Raw genomic sequence first — 18705 nt, forward strand, 5'->3', positions numbered from 1 at the left:
TGAAATTTTCCCCTTTTTTGGTGGCTTTTCCCTTTTGTTCTGACTAATGTGAAAATGCGTACATGACTGCACATGTATAACCTATATCAAATTGCTTGATATATTGGGAGGGGGAGGGAAGGGGATGGAATGAGGGAGAAAAAAAATGAAACCCAAAATCTTACAAAAAATGAATGTTGAAAACTATCTTTACATGTAATTGGAAAAAATACTACCTACAAATAAATAAATAAATATTCCCAATCCTTTAAAAAAAAGGTGAGATTTAAACTTCAAGTCCAATGACTACAAAGTCAGTTTTCAATATGCTACAGTGGCTCTTGATTCCTTAAATTCCTTGTAATGCTGAAATTGAAAAAGGAATTGTGGAATTGAATCCTATAAACTAAAAGGAAACAAACAAATTAATAAAAATTAAAAAAAATTCCTTGTAATGCTTTTTATTGTTTTATATGTATTTGTTGTAATAATACTTTTGCTGGGGCGGCCAGGTAGCACAGCAAGTATGAGCAGTGGCTCCAGTGTTGAGAAGACCTGGAGATTGAATCCCGGGCTCAGATACTTAGCACCCACCCAGAAACACCTGGCCATATAACCTTGAGCAAGTTACTTAACCCCAATTGCTTAGGGGCGGCCAGGTGGCTCAGCGAGTAAGGGCACCGGCTCCAGTATCGGGATGACCTGGATCAAATCCGGGCTCAGATACTCAGCACCACACCCAGAAATAACTGGCCGTGTAACCTTGAGCAAGTTACTTAACCCCGATTGCTTATAAAAAAAAAAATAATAATACTTTTGCTAGATGATAAAAATAAACTCATTTCTCCAGAGGCAGGATAAGGTATTAAAGCAATCCTTTACTCTGAAAAAGTACTGAAAATTTTTTAAAAGCTGAGGAAAGTAATGTTTTCTTGCAAAGGGAAGCAGGAATTCAGCAGAATTTTAAAATAAAAAAATTTTACAAAAAACAAAGGAATTAGAAATGGAAGGGACAATCAAGATTTAACCAAAATCCCTCATTTTGCAGATAAGGAAACTGAGTTCCTGAGAAGAAGACTGACTTGTTCAAGGTTATACAACTAGTTAGAGGGAAAAAAGGGGCCAGATCCAAGGCTTCTCCCTTTTAGTCCAATGTGCTTCTACCATGCCACATTAACTTCAATTTTTCAGCTAAGCAATGCACAATGAAAGACTGGTTCTATACATTTCAGAACTCTTAAGACTTAAAATTTGCCACTCCTTATACTTGAACTTTTCCCAAATGATTTTTGCTGTTGAAAAGATAAGAGAAGGGGTAAGACTAGAACAAAATGAGAAATATATTAACAGTGAAATTTTCCTGGAACATTCCTGAGGGTTTTTTTTCTTACTTTGGAATTGAGCTATTATAAGGTTGTTCCAAATAACTAATAAGAAAAATGGAAATCAAAACAACTCTGAGGTTTCACTTCATACCCAGTACATTTGCAAAGATGTCTCCTTCCCCCCCCCCCCCACAATGACAACAATCAATGTTAGAGGGACTGCAGAAAGAAAGGCATTATAAAAGTAATGTTGGTTAAGCTATGAATTAGCTCAGCCATTCTGGAAAGCAATTTAGGGGAGAGAGAGGAAATGGGGGGGAAGAAAGGAAGGTAAGAGAAAGGTGGAGAAGGAGGGAGGAAGAGAGTATGAGAGAGAGAAAGGACAATATACATCAAAATATTCATAGCAGCAATTTTTGTGGTAGCAAAGAACTAGAAGCAAATAAGATGTCCATCGACTGTAGAATAACTCAATCTGAATGCAATGGCAAGATATAAATAACGGAAATCTCCTATTCCTTTCTTTTGGATTTCTCCTTTGAAATAGCTTGAAAAATCAAATCCTAAGCATCAAAAATTATGTCATATTCAATGCAGATTTCTTCCATATACATTTGATCAGGTTCTGTTACATTTTTCTACTTCATCTTGAAGTGCCACTGACATTTCACCATGATACACTGGGCACTGAGATGTCGATGTCAATGCTTTTATATCACTGATAAAAATAAAACAGTATAAAAATACCAGAAAATCTGTTTTATTTCACGTCTGTGGCCCTAATTTCATCTACAAATGCTGTCAGAATGGTCTGGCTTTAGCTCTTTGGAGATTGGTTTTCTGAACTATTTTTTTGTTCTTGTTGTGAGGTGACAATACTCAGTTTTCAATCGTCCTCCTCCATAATGTTTTGCAAATGACCTTATACTCTCAACTGACACTGCCTTTGTGTATACTTTTCCTCTTAGAAAGAAGATTGTTAGCCATTCTCTAACTGAAAAATGGTCAAAGGATATGAATGGACAGTTTTAGAAGAAGAAATCAAAGCTATCAATAGTTATAGGAAAAAATGTTCTAAATCACTAATAATTAGAGAAATGCAAATTAAACCAACTCTACAGTTCTATCTTATACCCATCAGGCTAAGATGACAGAAAAGAAAGATCACAAATTCTGGAGAAGATAGAGCAAAACTGACACACTAATATACGGTTGGTAGAGCTGTGGAACTGGTCCAACCATTTTGGACAACAATTTTGAACTACACCCATTAGGCTAAATAATTGTTCATACCTTTTGACCCAGCAATACTGCTACTAGGTATGTACCACAAGGAGATGAAAGAAAAAGGACTCATATGTATAAAAATATTTGTAGCAACTCTTTTTGTGGTGGCATAGAATTAGAAACTAAGGGATTGCCCATAGGATGGTTAGAACAAGTTATGGCGTATGACTGTAATAAGATACTATTATGCTATAAGAAATGAAAAAGGGGATGATTTCAGAAAAATCTGGGAAGACATACTTAAGTTGGTACGAAATGAAGTGAGCAGAACCAGGAGAACATTGTACATAGTAACAGTCATACTATAATAATCCTCAATTGTGAAAGATTTCACATCTCTGTTCAACACAATGACTAACAATTTCAAAGGACTCATGATGAAAAATACTATTAACCTCTGGAGAGAACTAATGAACCCAGTGCAGACTGAAGCATTTTTTTTTTCATTTTCTTTTTCTTGCTTTTTTCCCCCAATATGGCTAATAGGGAAATATATTTTGTGTGATTTCATATGAATAAAGAGTATTGTATTTCTTGCCTTCTCAATGGGTGAGGGGAGAAAGAGATAATTTGGAATTTTAAATAAAAATTTTTAATTTTTTAGAAGGAAAAAAAGAAACAAGATTGCTTCTTGGCTAAGGGAATTTCTGAGTTCTTTTGATCTCACATATAACAAATTTATACTCATCATGCTTCTTTAAGAATGAGGAAAAAAAAGAAAAACAATATAAACAGTGATTATGATATTTCAAAATGGAAAGAAAAAAACTGAAATAATTTTAAACAAGTTTGACCCCCAACTCTGAGACAGATATGAGAAGGCACTTCTTTCAATTCTTTGCAAAAGGTATATAACAAAGCTGTGTTATCTTATACATGTCAGACTTTTTCAATGTGTTGGTTAGTTGTTTTTTTTTTTTTACTGTTTTCCCCCCTCTTTTTTATTCTGTTTTAAGGTAAGCCTTGCTAGGAAGAGAGAAGACTGTAGCTGAAGTCAGAACAAAAAGTATCAATAAAAATTATCTCCTATTTTTAAGAGTTGCCAGCTTTTATCAGGTTAGAAATTATGTAACTGGATATCCTTTCTTTTCATCTTCATCATTCTGATTTGTTATTTATTCTTACCTTTGCCAGTTCTGATTATCTGATAGCAAACAGGTAGCTAATTCTAAAATGACCAGTAATTGTAATTTTCTTGCCTCTTATGAAAGTCAATTTCATCACCTGTAGTATGTTTGCTGATCTGTAAAATTCAGTTGATTCATACTTGTACTTTGTCACTAAAAAGGTATATATATGTTGGCCTCTTTCATTTCTTGATCTTAAGTCTTATTTTCTTCTCCTTCCTTAGTATTATATTTTCCTAGCTCAGGTGAATAAGCGAATCTAGCCTTCACACATCATAGCAACAGGAAATGTAAGACCCAATTACATTACAATTATCCACTGGAAATCTCTTCGTGATACAATGGATGGAGAAAATCCTATTTCTCAAATAATTACAAAGCTGGGGTGGCTAGGTGGCACAGTGAGTAAAAGCACCGGCCCTGGAGTCAGGAGGACACGAGTTTGGTTCTGGCCTCAGACACTTAGCACCCACACAAAAATATAAAAAATATAAAAAAAAATAAGGTTACAAAAATGTAACCTTAGGCAAGTTACTTAACCCCAATTGCCCTCCAAAAGGCAAAATAATAATAATAATTACAAAGCCTTAGGATAGCATAATACATTTCAAACCATCAAAATGATAACTAGGCTTACTTTTATGGTCTCCTATTTCCACATTTATTTCAATTCCTCTTCCAGGGCTAGATATTTAATTTTTATTTTTTGTGAGCAATTTCTTGTGATTTCACTAAATGCTACAAATATAGAAAATAAGCTCTATAGGGGTGGCCAGGTGGCTCAGCGAGGAAGAGTACCAGCTCCAGTGTCGGGATGACCTGGATTGAATCCCAGGCTCAGACACTCAGCACCACACCCAGAAATAACTGGCCATGTAACCTTGAGCAAGTTACTTAATCCCGATTGCTTAAAAAATAAAATAAAATAAAATAAGCTCTACTCTGCTATTTTTCTTAGATGGATAGATGGAAAGTTTGTTGACCTGTTATAGCTGTGGTTTGTTAGAATACCATACAAGAGATTTCACTTAACTATATTTTCTAGGAGTTTTCAATGTCATTTCCTATGCCCATATTTTTTAAACTGAAGTCATAAAGTATTAAAATATGAGATGAGTTAGTTTAAAGAATCTTATCAATTCTTAAAGAATTTCTCTACTTATAATCATATGATTTTAAAGCTGAAAGGAAATTTAGCAGATGAGTAGAACAACCACAAAAACAATACACACGGCTACAACAACAACACTAAAAAGCCACATAGAAACAAAACAGTACACTGTGTCAATGATCAAAGTTTGGCCACAAAGAAAAATTGAGAAAAGGGACTTTGTTATAAGAGTGGCAGACAGGGGATGTGGAATGTTACATACATTAACAGGTGTTTTTTGGTTGGTTTTGCTGAACTGCTTGTTTCCCCATCTTTCTTTCTTTAAAAAATTCTTTGTTATAAAGGATGATTTTCTGGGGCACATCAGGGGAAGGGATATGTTAGGAAATGAAAACGATGATAAAATAAAATATATTTTAAAAAATAAGTAGAAAAGACAGGATTTGAATCCACATCTACCAACTCCAAAATCAATCTATTATCGACTACACCATTTCTTCATTGGACAATGGATGTTGGCATGTGTCTTATAATAATCATCTTAATAATCATGCTCCTCATGAGCAATGAGACCAAGGACCCCATAATATTGTTTCTTATTGGGCACCAACTTAGCCAACTCATTTAATCACAGACTCGTAGGATCATAGATGTAGCACTAGAAAGGATCTCTGAGGACAGCAAGTTGAAATCTCTCATTTTATAGAGGAGGAAACTATAGCACAGGGAGGTTAAATGACTTTGCTTGAGAGCACACAACCAGTAAGTATCTGAATCCAGATCTGAAGTTTGGTCTTCTTCCTTTTAAGTCCTAGGCTCTATCCACTAAACAATGCTGCCTCTGCATCTACCTCTTTGAAGAAAACTAGCCATGCTTTCATTTATTTGCAAGTTCTTTATGTCTCCTGGTTTCATTTACAGTAAGAATGTCAATATAGATTATGTTCAGTTCCTCTATGTTAACTCAGTCACTGGACAAAGAATATATTAGATATAGACATCTAAATTAGTGCTTGTACACTAACCCCTATTAACCCCCTTTTCATACCAAACTGCATTGTTCATTTGTTTTTCTGTCTATATGACGTATGACCTGGTTAAAAAATTTTTTTTGAATGGTAAGCAACATTCTGGTAACAAACTACATAATTAGTTAGGTTAGTCCAAGCACAGCAGACATACACTCTGTCAAAAAGTCCATACACATACATATTATCCTGCCTGATAATACTTGCTAGAGCTTGATGGCGTAGCAAAGTCCAGGGTCATCTTGATGCAATGATGAAGACAACAGAATAGGACTTTTGTGAAGAGTCTTCTACATAAAATGAAAAGTTCCCTTAAATTATTTTTTGTTAGAAGTCAAGGACTGAAATAAACTTTTTCTGCAAAAAAGGAAGATAGTAATAGATAAGTTTGAAATCTTAATAAAGAGTCATACTTTTACTCAAAGTGACCAAATCTGACATGGAATTTGCTTATCTGATACCTGACAAACACTGATTGTAGGTTTGGTTATTAGTAAATATGGCAATCACAGCCAAAATTGAAATTTATAACTCATCCTGTTTTGTCTTACCTTTTCAGCAAAATCAAGCTGGAAATAATCACAGTCTATAACAAATGAGTTACTGTCTTACCTTGCCAACAATAGCAGGGATATTCATTGAGTTGGTTGCGAAACCCATTCCGTATGCCATGGCTGCTTCCACTCCCAAAAACCTGGCCACTAACTTCTCTAGTTCTTCATGCTTATCCAGGTTTCCTATATACAGAATGAATACTAGCTTAAAAACCCAAACTTTACAAATTTAAGAATAACTTCTATGTACAAAAATATTTATAGCAGCTCTTTTTATGGTGGCAAAGAATTGGAAATCAAGGGGATACCCATTAATTGGGGAATGGCTAAACCAGTTGTGATATATGAATGTAATGGAATACTATTGTGCTACAATAAATGAGGAGCAGACAGACTTCATAATAACCTGGAGGGACTTATATACACTGATGCTGACTGAAACTACAGAACCAGGAGATCATGGTCCACAATTACAGACACATCATTATCTGTGACAACTGACTTTGACAGACTGGGCTCATCTCAACAACGCAAGGTTATAGGACAACTCCAAAGGACACATGATGGAAAAGGCTATCCACATCCAGACCAAGAATGACAGAGTCTGAATGCAGACAGAAGCAAACTACTTGCTCTCTCTCTGTCATTTTGTTTTGTTTTGTTTCTTCTTCCTTGTTATTCATCCCATTGGTTATAATTCTTCTTTGCAACTTGACAAATGTTTAATGTGAAGGTATACATGGAACCTATATCAGATTGCATGCCGCCATGGCAGGGAAAGGGGAGAAAATATGGAACTCAAAAACTTGTGGAACTGAATGTTGCAAACTAATAGTAAATAATTTTTTTTTAATGAAAGAAGAAAAAAAAAGAATTTCTAGTTTGAACCCAAGTAAGGTATAAATTTGTAGACTAGGAATTAAAAAAAGGAGTGAGAGTTATGTATAATGTTAACTTATTTTTAAAAAGATAGCACTTAAATATTCAAAATTTGAAAGACAATTAGTACTGTGTAGGCACACAAGTGGCAACTAACTGCTTACTGAATAACCTACAATGCATAATATTTGCTACATGTGGATATTAAAAAATGCTCCTTACCCACGTGACAAGGACAAATAAAGTTGTGAGCTGAACATATAAGATCTTTGTGTTTTAATAGCACCAGCCATAAAATCCAAGGATCTTTAGGGTACCTCCCTCCCCACAAAAAAGAATATCTAAGGTCCAAGAGAAATATAATATGCCTCACCTCTTGGCTCAGCGTGCTTTTAATTGGAATATACTTTAGTGAAGGAATTGAGTGTTTTCTCTAGATGACTATTTACACAACTATGACTATGAAGACATTTTTGCAACTACCATTAACAGGACTAACATGATTCTGCAGAATATAATAAGAAAATATTTTAACATGCAAAATAGATGTTGCCAAAACCTGTATTATTAACCAAAAGAGTCACATGAGGCTGAATGTTAAAGAGAAGAGTTACAGCAGTAGCACTAGTAATTACTGATAAGTTCAATGTACATTTTGTAGTTCAAATGTAATTTTTGTAAGTTTAATGATACTATAAAACCAAAGAAGGATAAAGTTATCCTATAACGTTCATGACAACCAATTCTTCAAGAGCAGACATATTTTTCTTTTATTCTGTCTCTGAAATAAAAACTAAATTTGATCTCTAAAAAGTTCATCTTTTTACAAAGCTATCTTTTCTATTATTGTGGAACTTTCTTATATTAAAGCAACTAGTTAACAGCAATGAGTAAGGACACTTAAGGAGAAAAAAATCAAAATTAAGTCTGCTAAATTTCAGTGTCAAGATTTTGTTTATTTCATATGACTTCTTATGATTTTAGAAATCATTCAGTCCAATTTTCTTTATTTTTACAAAGGATGCAAATGAGTTCCAGAGGCATTAAATGACTTACCCAAAGTCATTTAAAAAAAGAAATATTAAAATTACTTTTCAGAGTCCAATATATAACACTTATTAAAAAAAAGTCTTTTGATTGATTACTCGGGGCATTGGACTCCAAATTCAGTGTTGTATAATATGCTACCCATCATTATCTGATGTGAACAATGGCTGAAAATTCAATGATACAATATTCCGTTTTAATGTTTTAATTACGTAAAGTTTGTAGCCATAATTTTGATAATGGGTTCATTAACCAATAAAAATTTCAGAAACTTCAGCTTTATAATTGTAATCCTGTGGCCAAGCTTACCAATCTCCTGCCTACTGCTACAAACACCAGCTCCGTACTCCTCCAGGACTTTGGCTGCTGCTTCTTTACATGTCCCAGTATTCCTTGCAAATCCAAGATAGTTGTAGGAACCCATGTTGATAACATCTTTAATTATATTTCCTGTGTACCTGTGTTTTAATAGTATATGGTCAATGAAACCCATAAGTCAAAAGAAAAATTTAATAAGCAACATACTAATGGTATAAAAAAACTGCTAGTGACTATAGTAAATAAACAAAGCCTACTCTTACACTTAAAAAAAAATACTCCTTTTGAGTCTAAATCCTACTATGTATCTGATCATTTGCAACTGCTGATAATATTAAACAAAAGCTATTTAAATACTTTTAGGAACTAGTTAACCAAGGGAAGAATTTAGAACTGGGCACATGTTTAGCTTGGATAATTGGCTGTGGCAGCTCAAGTAATAGGGTAGATGTTGTGTGGAAAAGTGATCAGATTTGATCTGCTTGTCACCAGAGAAGAAAACTGGTAAGAGTGGATAGATATTGCACAGAGGAAGATTTAGATCCATATAAGGAAAATCACATTAACTATTAGAGATGTTTTAAAATGGACTTATTTTCTTCAATAGATAATGAATTTTCTATTCCTTTCAAGCAACAGCTATATGACCACTTTGCACTAATGTTCCATGTGGATTGAACTAACTCGTGAAATCCTTTCCAATTCTAAGATTCTGTGATTCTGACAGTTTTTGCTCATCAGATGTTAAGACACAGGAAAAAGAAAAAAAAAACCTATGATCCATTGTCTAAATAATTTGAAATTTTTCCATACCATATGCAAACTTTAAAGCATTTAAATTAAAATACTCTATGAATTCCATTTTTCAGACTGATTTTCTTTCTTCAGTAACATTTCCATGCAATCTTATTATAACCCTGTAAGCAGTTAAAAAGTTAGACATCAGATTACAATAAGGAGATAAGGTTGGTTTTGTTTGAAGGCCAAATTCACTGACTCCGAAACAGAACAACGTATGTGTTATACTGTTGGCTAGGACTGTAACTCCAACAAAGTGAAATGTAACAGAAATGTAAAATGTCAGAAAACAACTTTAAAACTCAACAGTTTTTAATCTATTTTTCAATTAAACCTGTAGGTTTATGGTGGGAATTAAGCTTAGAGCCCCCCCCCAACCCAATCTTTCATTCAATTCATTATCAAATGTCTCCAAAATTAAGTCTATTTTGTTTTTCACTATAGAGTTATCATCTGGGAAATTACCCGTAATATAGACTCACTTGAATGACCAATTATAATCATGGGAATGTCTTTCCATGATGTCCACCTTGGCTCCAGGCACACTACAGATTGGTCGGTTCCAGTTGTCTCGAATTCGCATGTAGAGGTTCCTTGTGTAGAAGTTTTCAAAGTCCTGATACAATGAGACAAAGTCCTAGCCAAAAAACAATAAAACAGAGAAAAACCATGGTACTCAGTTAGAAATTTTGTCTTTCATTGAATTCATATTTTAGTGAGCAATCAAGGCAAAAAAAGAAAAGTTAAAATACTATAGCTTTTAGAAGTTCAAGCACTATAATTTCAAAGTTTTTTAAAATCCACAAAAACCTAAAATGTAACAGAATCATTAAAGGGAAACAAGTGATGATATCCTGAGACTTGCACAGAGGAAGATTTAGATCCTAAATATAGGTAAAAATAGATATCTAAAGTATTGATATCCTAAAACTTCATAGGACCTATGATATCACAAATGTGGACACACCCTTAATCAATGAAGACTATAATCTAGCTATGACTTTTTCTCCTACGCAATTCTTTGCCATCTTTCCATAAATCCTCTATACAGTAACTTTACAATGTGTTTGAGAATCCTTCCTCCTTTGAGATATTTTAATATTTTTTAGATAATATGCAATGGTATCCACCTGCTATCCCTGACTTTCGCTAATGATGTCTTTTTAAGCAGAAGGTGCTTAAAACCTAGTTTTCCCTAGTTTAAAAATGATCACTAATAAATTAGACATCGGGAAAGATTTTCTATCTTTCTAAGTTACTTGACATGAAGTTATGGAATATCTATCTCTACTGAACTAAGAAAAAAGTGGAAAGCTATTTTAATTGTTAAGTACAATTCTGCCTGTACTCCTAGAGGAGGACTTCTTAAACTTTTTCCACCTGGGACCCCTTCAACACTCCTTAAACTGTGGGTCTTGACTAGAGGCTATCAGAAGTTTCTTTTACTGAGTCAGAGAACACATTAGTGAGTGTCTGCTCCATTCACTCTCCTAGGATATTGGAGTGAGGAAGAGCAGGGAAGATACAAAAGAAGCAATCCATGCCAATTCTATATTGTTTCATAAAATGAAACACTAAAGAATTCGATCTCTTTCCTGAACAGATTTTTCACTGACCAATCTTATTGGTTTGATTCGAGCTGGATGAGATGTCAAAGGCCATCTAGTTCAATGTTCTTGATTTATAGATAAGGAGCCTGGGGTCTGGGGAGATTTAGTCCCTGCCTTGCCCAAGGCTACATGTCAGAGGTAAGGTTTAAACCCAGGCCTTCTAATTCCAGATGCTGGGCTCAGCACTTACCTTGCTATCCTTTAATACATAACATGTCTCTATTTTATTCATTTCCAGATTAAAATGTTCCAAATATCTACCTCAGTTGTGCTTAAAATAGGATATTGACTTAGAAATCTGTATGAGATATGCAATATAGAAACCTATCTTACAGGAAGAAAGTATAACTTTGAAAAAGGAGTAAAATATGGAACAAGGAAAAACACAGTTTTTTCTGCAGATAAGTCAAGGTTTTCCCTAAAAGTCTTCTTTGCCATATTTTAGGGTACTAGTTTCCAATTTCGGGTACAACCTCAAACAGGGTCAGAGAGAATCTAATAAAATGGTAGAGAAGGATGATCCAGAGAAGTTCATGCTAGGTCAGAGTTCTTCCTAAACTATATAGGAAAAAGAAACCTTTGGAGTCAGTGGTCTTCACTGAAGGCTGTATTGAATGTGGATGAAAATAATGTTTCCCATTTGCATCAGTAGCAAACAAGCAAATTACACAGACAAGACCTCTCTGAGACCAAATTGTCTTCCCTCCTCATTCACTCTAAGAATGGATCATGTGCCCCAGAAGTTGGGGTGTCTACTCCTACTCCTAACACATTTCTTTGAAAAATAAGTTTTTTTGCCACTGATTAGCCAAGTGAAATTCATCTCATTACCCATTCCTGGGTCTGAAGCTGCTGCCTCTAAAAGTGCCATCTCGCTGTGCTTTGTATCACTCAGTGCTGGAGAAGTCTTGAATAGCTTGTGTACAAAAGTTTTTTTTTTTAATTTTATATATATTATTTTTGACAAAATGAAGAAAACTTTATTTCTCTTGGGTGGGGAGCACAAGGACTGTCTCCACCCCACCCCCACCCCAATCTGGCTGTGAGTGCTCTCTGTCTGCAGTCCATGGGCTGGCAGTGTGCTGATCTTTTTTTTTTTTATTTTTTTTTTGGTGAGGTTTCTGTGAGGTCTGTTAGGTTTGCATCGTGCAGCTTGTTGGCTTAAATGTACTCTCCTTTGGTGTGGTCTATTTGGGAGCCAATCTGGAGAAAGAGGAACCGATAGTGCGAGTGTTTTGATACTGAAAATTGACAAAATGTCTTTTGAAATAAAGAACCAGTCCCTCCACCCTCAGAAAAAAAAAGAAAAAGAAAATAATGTTTCCCAGTGAATGTCTGAGATCTGGACAAGCAGCCAAGGGAACATGAGCCCAAGGAAAGTGAACTACCCTGGCCAGGTATCTGTCTCTATTTGTACCTGGTCTGGGAATTAGGCAAGGGTTCTATTCCTCACTACCCATTTTACAGAGTAAGACAACTGAAGTCTTGAGAAAGGAGTAGATCTTGGGGGCAGAAATGGGGGTGGTATAGTGGGAACCACACTGGCATACCCAGGATGGCTGCTAGCACAAGTTCTTAGATCTGCTTTACTAGGAAAGATAGCTGTTTAAGGGTTCAACAATTTTTTAATTACATTCATTAGTTCAGGGGAAAAGTCAGCACCCTGAACTTAAAAGAAAATCCAAACAAAGAAAAAAGAACAGGGTATACATATCCTTTTCTAGAACCAGAGGGGGATGACAATCCTGACTCAGTGCCTAAGTAGAAATGAACAAAAGGTGTGAATGACTTCCTAAAAGCAAGCCTCCCCTTAATGGGATCCACATGAGGCCTATTAAGGGGTGAGAAAGATCCCAATAACATTACAGGTGGGGAGCAAGTTTGGAGGAAGCTACTAAAAGAAGGAAGAACAGATTAAACCTTTATCCCTCTCATCTCAACTCCCCCTACCTAAATTCCCAAGGTCAGCACTTTAGTTCTTCAGGGTTAAAAACCATAAGGTTCTACCTACAGTTTAGCTTTATTACTAAAGAAATCCTAACATTATGACCCCATGCTCAAACCTGTGACCAATGGATTTATTACTTTTTACAGGAGCCAGAGGCAGCTGAGTAATTCTCTGGGCAAATTATGCCCCTCTTCTCTCTATCAACTTTTGTTCCTCCAGGGCTGAGGCTGTCATTATAATAAGAAATGCAGTACCTCCTCCATGGTTCGATTTAAAAGATAATGGGAGTGGCCCTCACCAAAATGATCTCCCCATCCAGATACCAAGATTCTTTTGTTGTTGTTGTTTAAACATACTATTTCAGCCCCTCAGAGACATCCTTTATTAGAGGACAGACTTCACAAACAGACATTCCAACTATTAGGAACCACATATAACTACTGCTCCCTGAATATCAAGTATTACTTTTATGTAATTCATAGTTATATCTCAAAAACAGTAGTAATAGTTATGAATACAAAGATGAAATGTCTTGACCAAAGTTACCAGAATTCAGAAACAAAGTGAGTATGATCTGGGACTGTTTATGTGTTGTCAGTATGGATCCCAACAAGAACTCTCATCTCTAGTCCTGAACCCACAGATTCTATTCCTTTCAAAGAACACAGGTTAAAATACATTGTATCAAATGAGATTTCATTTTGACATGCTAGCTTTTGAAGTCACTAACAATAACTGTTCTGACCTTGAGATGAAAAGCTTGAAAAAACTCATGCCCAAAAATCTGTCAGTCCACACAAAAGGATTTAAAATGTCATCCTTGACATTCTGTGGCTTAATGAAGAGGAGGGAGGCAGAAGTAGAACCACAATCAAGTAAACTCATTCTAGCAGTCAAGTAATTTCTGAAAATGAAACTCATTTCAGAAAGGTAAACGAGTCAATTCCAAAATTAGCAAAGCTAGGAATTAAAGTTTCCTGTCTATGAAATAATATCACCTAGTATTTGGGCATTAAATGCTTTCAAAGGATTAAGAATTCTCAAGCCTTTCTAACTAATTTGAAAATTAAATTGATACTTGCTCATTTTAAAAATGAGATCTACCTACTCTCTTAAAACCATAGACAAAAATCTAATATGTAAAAATCAGTTAAATTTTATATTTATGGCTATAAAACAACATTTTAAAAAAAAAAAAAGGCTCCTGCTTTCCACCCTCTGTACTTCCACTTCCTTATGTGTTCAGAAGTGAGCAATATGTACTTCTTCCATAGGGAAAAATTTAAATGAAGTGGAGGAAAGGAAGGGAGAAACAACCCAGACAGTGACACAGTTTAATATTCCTGTTATTAAGGAACAAATGATGGTCCACTGACTTTTCAACAAAAAAAGCAGTATAATTTTCCCATCAAGCTGTGACGGTACTATTTCCCCAATATTTATTCTCTTTTTCTTCTCTTTGACCTATTTCTGAAATATCTCGTGTAGCCATAAGGCTCCCAAGCCATTTTTTACTCCTTTTCTCCATATGCTGATATTTACAGAAAGTACCTTTAGCTTATATCCTAATGGGAATCAAGGAAGCATTTATTAAGCACCTACCATATGCTGGATGCTGGTAGTATGAGGACAAAAGCAAAATAGTTTCTACTCTTCGAGGAGTTTATATCCCCAACAGGAAGACAACACATACATAAAAAAGTGTGGTTCAGTCATTTTCAATTGTGTCTGACTTTTCACGACTCATTACAGAGTAGTTTTCCATTTCCTTCTCCAGCTCGTTTCACAGATTAGAAAATTGAAGTAACCAGAGTAAAGTGATTTGCCCAGGGTCACACAGCTAGTAAATGTCTGAGGCCAGATTTGAACTCAGGAAAATGAGTCTTCTTAACTCTAGGCCTGGGGCTCTATCCAATGCACCACCTAGCTGCTCACATACATACAAAGGCATATTCAAAACACCTGAAAAGCAGATAGAAGAGAAACTTGGAAGAGGCACTGCCAACTAGGAGAACTAAGATAGGTTTCCTACAGAAGGTGAAACTTAAGCTGTGTTTTAAAGCCAGTAATGCTAAGAGGCCGAACTAAGGAGACACAGCACACCAGGCACAGGGTACATCCAATGCATACACTACATACAAATATGGGAGATGGAATAACCTGTGTGAGCAACAGCATCTAGCCAGTAAGATTAGAGCTCATGGAGGGCATAAATGTGTGAGAAGGCTGAAAAAGTAGGGTGGAGCTAGGTTATAAAATGAGCTCTAATTGCCAAGCCAACATTTTTATTTGATCCCACAGGATCAGAGAGCCACTGGAGTGTAAGTGGTGGAGAGACATGGACAGAACTATGCTAGCCAGAAAATCACTGATGCTACAGGGCAGTTGGATTGGACTGGGGGAAATCCTGAGGCAAAGTAACCAATAGCGATCTACTTCAATAGCCCTAGTGAAAGGCTACGTGGACCTGAGGGAGAGCAGTAGCTTTGTGCAGTGGGCCCATGAGAGAGACATGGAGACAGAAACAATGTTTGACAACTAGATATGAGGTACGATTGAGAGCGAGGAGCAAAGGATGACACTGAGTCTTTGAACCTGGGTAATTAAAAGGATTGGGGTAAACATGAAGGGAAGTTTGAGGAAAAAGAGAATGAGTTCTGTTTTGGACATGTGGAGTAGGAGATGCCTAGTGGATATACAATTCAGAATGTACAAGTAGTCAATGATGCAGGACTAGAGCTCAGGAATTACTAGAGCTAGATGTACAGAACTGGGAATATAAAAGCACGTAATATAGTCTGAGTCTTGGAGATACAAGGACAAAAGCAAAATAGTTTCTACTCAAGGAATTCACATCCTTGACAAGTGAACCCATAAGAGCTGATGAGATCACCAGGTAGAAGTAGAGAGATAAAAAGAGGATCCAAGACACCCACAACTGGTAAGCATGAGAGGGACAGTGGTCTAGCAAAAGAGATCAATAAGGAACCATAAGGAACAATTAGGCCCAGTTATATCTGGCAAAGAACTGAAACCCTCTTAAAGCTAATCTGAGTTAAAAATGAAGGGTATTGCATATAGCAGTGAAATTTTGTTTTCCTAAAAGACAAACATAACTTTCTGTAAGAAACTTCTAAAAAATCAGAATACAGGTTATGTTAATTCTTCCAAAGTTAAGAGGTCAGCTTGTTTATTTTCTCTACATAAAAATTTTGATAGGACATATACTTTAAGAAATTGGTTTCTCATATTGTGTGTGTGTTGGGGGATTGGGTGCTCAAATTACTTCCAAAATCTAGGATTTCTTAACTAAATCTTCTTCAAGTTGTATGTCAATAAATTCCCCTTCTCTTGAGTTGCCAGTTTCTTTACAATCTAAAGTATCTCCAGGCCCCCAGTTCTTTTTTTTTCACTTGATTTCTACATAATTAAAAAAAAAATTAAGAGACTGTGCTCTAACTAAAGAAATCAAACTTCTGGAAAGAAAGAAAAAAAATTTATCATGACTTACATTTTCTTCTAAAAGGTTTCTATTGTGCAGCCTTTTTCTCTTCTCCTTCAAGAGCTTTCATTTCCTCAGAAAAATTTTGCTTCTATCTTGAGCAGATAAAGGCCCAAAACAATAATTTTTTTTGAGGGGACAGGTTTTACAGGCATTCAGGGTTAAGTGATTTACCAAGGGTCATATAACTAGTAAATGAGGCTGAATTTTAACTCAGTTCTTCCTGATTCCGGGGCCAGTGCACTATCCACTGTACCATCTAGGTATAATAATCTGGGTTCTTTTAGAGTCCAGACTAATATCTGACTTTAAGGAAATCCATTTTAACTGTGATCCAATAGTGTTAGAATTATTCCAGTTTCTCTGAGAAAGATCCAAGCTCTTTACATTTCTACTCTTTTTTCTTTGGAGGGGGTAGGGCAGTGCAATTGGGGTTAAGTGACTTGCCCAAGGACACAAGGCTAGTAAGTGTTAAGTGTCTCAGGCCGAATTTGAACTCAGCTCCAGGACTCCAGGGCCAGTGCTCTATTCACTGTGCCACCTAGCCACCCCAGCTCTTTACATTCTAGATCAGCTGGACCCAAATGCAAGCCACTTAAAAACATAACAACAACAATAGCAATAATGAACTGCTTTTAAGTTACAATAGTTCAATACAAATGTTCGTTTATTCTGGGCCATAAACCCAATATAAATAGATTTTTACCAAAAGCAGATCATAAAGGAAATCATAAACTTTTGAATTCAGGTAGTTTCTTTTCCATAGTAGAAAGCAACCCTATAAATCTAGAAACATCTTAGGCATAAGCAAGTAGTTTCAACATTTTCACAACATTAGAAAATGAGTACATCCTAAGGAACATGAAGCAAAACTAAAAAAAATCAATTACTCTATTTTAGAATGCACAAAGTTAATCTGCATAAAAGGAAATGTTTTTTCCTGTTAAAAATTTCAACATATTATTTTAATAAGGGAAATTGAACACATTAGATCATTTGTTAATAAATCATTACATCAGTGACCTAACAACAATTTCATAAGGGTGATACTGTGGTGAGACCTCCCTCCACCAATGCAGACTGGCAAATCACTTGTAACCTAAAATCTTAGAGAGGTGCCTGGGACACAGAGGTTAAAAGTCCTGCCCATGCTCACATAACCACTATTACTAATGGCAAGACTTGAACCTAGGTCTTCTTAACTCTAAGACCAAACCTTTCTGCTATTCCTTAAGCTATCTGTGGTGACATTAAAAAAAAAAACGATCATAATGAGTAAAAGCCAAAATCTTAAAACTGCCCTTAGAAAATACAACAACCCCGGATTTAAAACTATATGTCTAAATAGATCAAGGAGGACATCAGAGGACAAAACTATAAAAATAAAATCCAATCCTGTGTATATACGTATATATACATATAAACAATATATGTATGTATAAATATATGATATATGTATACATATATGATATATACATGTATGTGTATATATCTATATATATACACAATCCTGTGTATATATGCTTCATCATACTCTCTCCAAATATGAGATGAAAAAATTTACCTTCCTTTCTTTGCAGAGGGCATATATTGGGGGAGAACTATGGATGTTAAACACTGTATATACTGTCAGACTTGCTTATTATATCAATTAGTTCTGCTAAACTGCCTTTTCTTCCCCTCTTTCTTTTCTACTCCTATTATAAGGGATGCCTGTGGGCTGGGGCTGAGAGGAATATAATAAAAAAAAAGAAAGGTGTTAATGAAATCATAAAGATAACAATGTAAGGGTTTTTTTTTTCTTAATTTAAACTGTGGCTACAGGGGTGGCTAGGTGGCACAGTGAATAGAGGACTGGCCCTGGAGTCAGGAGGACCTGAGTTCAAATCTGGCCTCAGACACTTGACATACTTACTAGCCATGTGACTTTGAGGAAGTCACTTAACCCCAATTGCCCTCCAAAAAAAGCAATAAATAAATAAATGAATGAATGAACAAATAAATAAAAGTGCAGCTGCATAGCTATATTATAAATTAACGCCCTAATCTTCAAAAAGCTTCTCTTTAAAGTGATGATCTTAAATAAAATAAGAGAAAAATAAACTTAACACAGTGCTAGATAGTCACATATATCAGTAGATAGGTGGCATTTTCATTCCTCTGGTATGAGACTAACCTGTTTTGTAGGTATT

The 18705-nt window shown here is 35.4% G+C and overlaps 1 protein-coding gene across 2 annotated transcripts in view; it reads right to left on the bottom strand.

The window, feature by feature from the left end:
- Positions 1-18705, bottom strand: part of SPTLC2 (serine palmitoyltransferase long chain base subunit 2) — a 173847-nt gene that overhangs the window by 113095 nt on the left and 42047 nt on the right. For both annotated transcript variants that reach the window (XM_069092324.1, XM_069092325.1), the window contains exons 3-5: positions 9936-10090; positions 8647-8795; positions 6470-6594 (exon numbers count right to left, since the gene is read on the bottom strand). In XM_069092324.1, coding sequence (XP_068948425.1) covers positions 6470-6594; positions 8647-8795; positions 9936-10090 — 429 coding nt within the window. The remainder of the gene's footprint in view (positions 1-6469; positions 6595-8646; positions 8796-9935; positions 10091-18705) is intronic.

Source organism: Petaurus breviceps, unplaced genomic scaffold, assembly GCF_028583685.1.
Source record: "Petaurus breviceps papuanus isolate PSGF00001 unplaced genomic scaffold, PetGlider_PUasm1.0 189, whole genome shotgun sequence".
In the NCBI taxonomy this organism is placed as follows: Eukaryota; Metazoa; Chordata; class Mammalia; order Diprotodontia; family Petauridae; genus Petaurus; species Petaurus breviceps.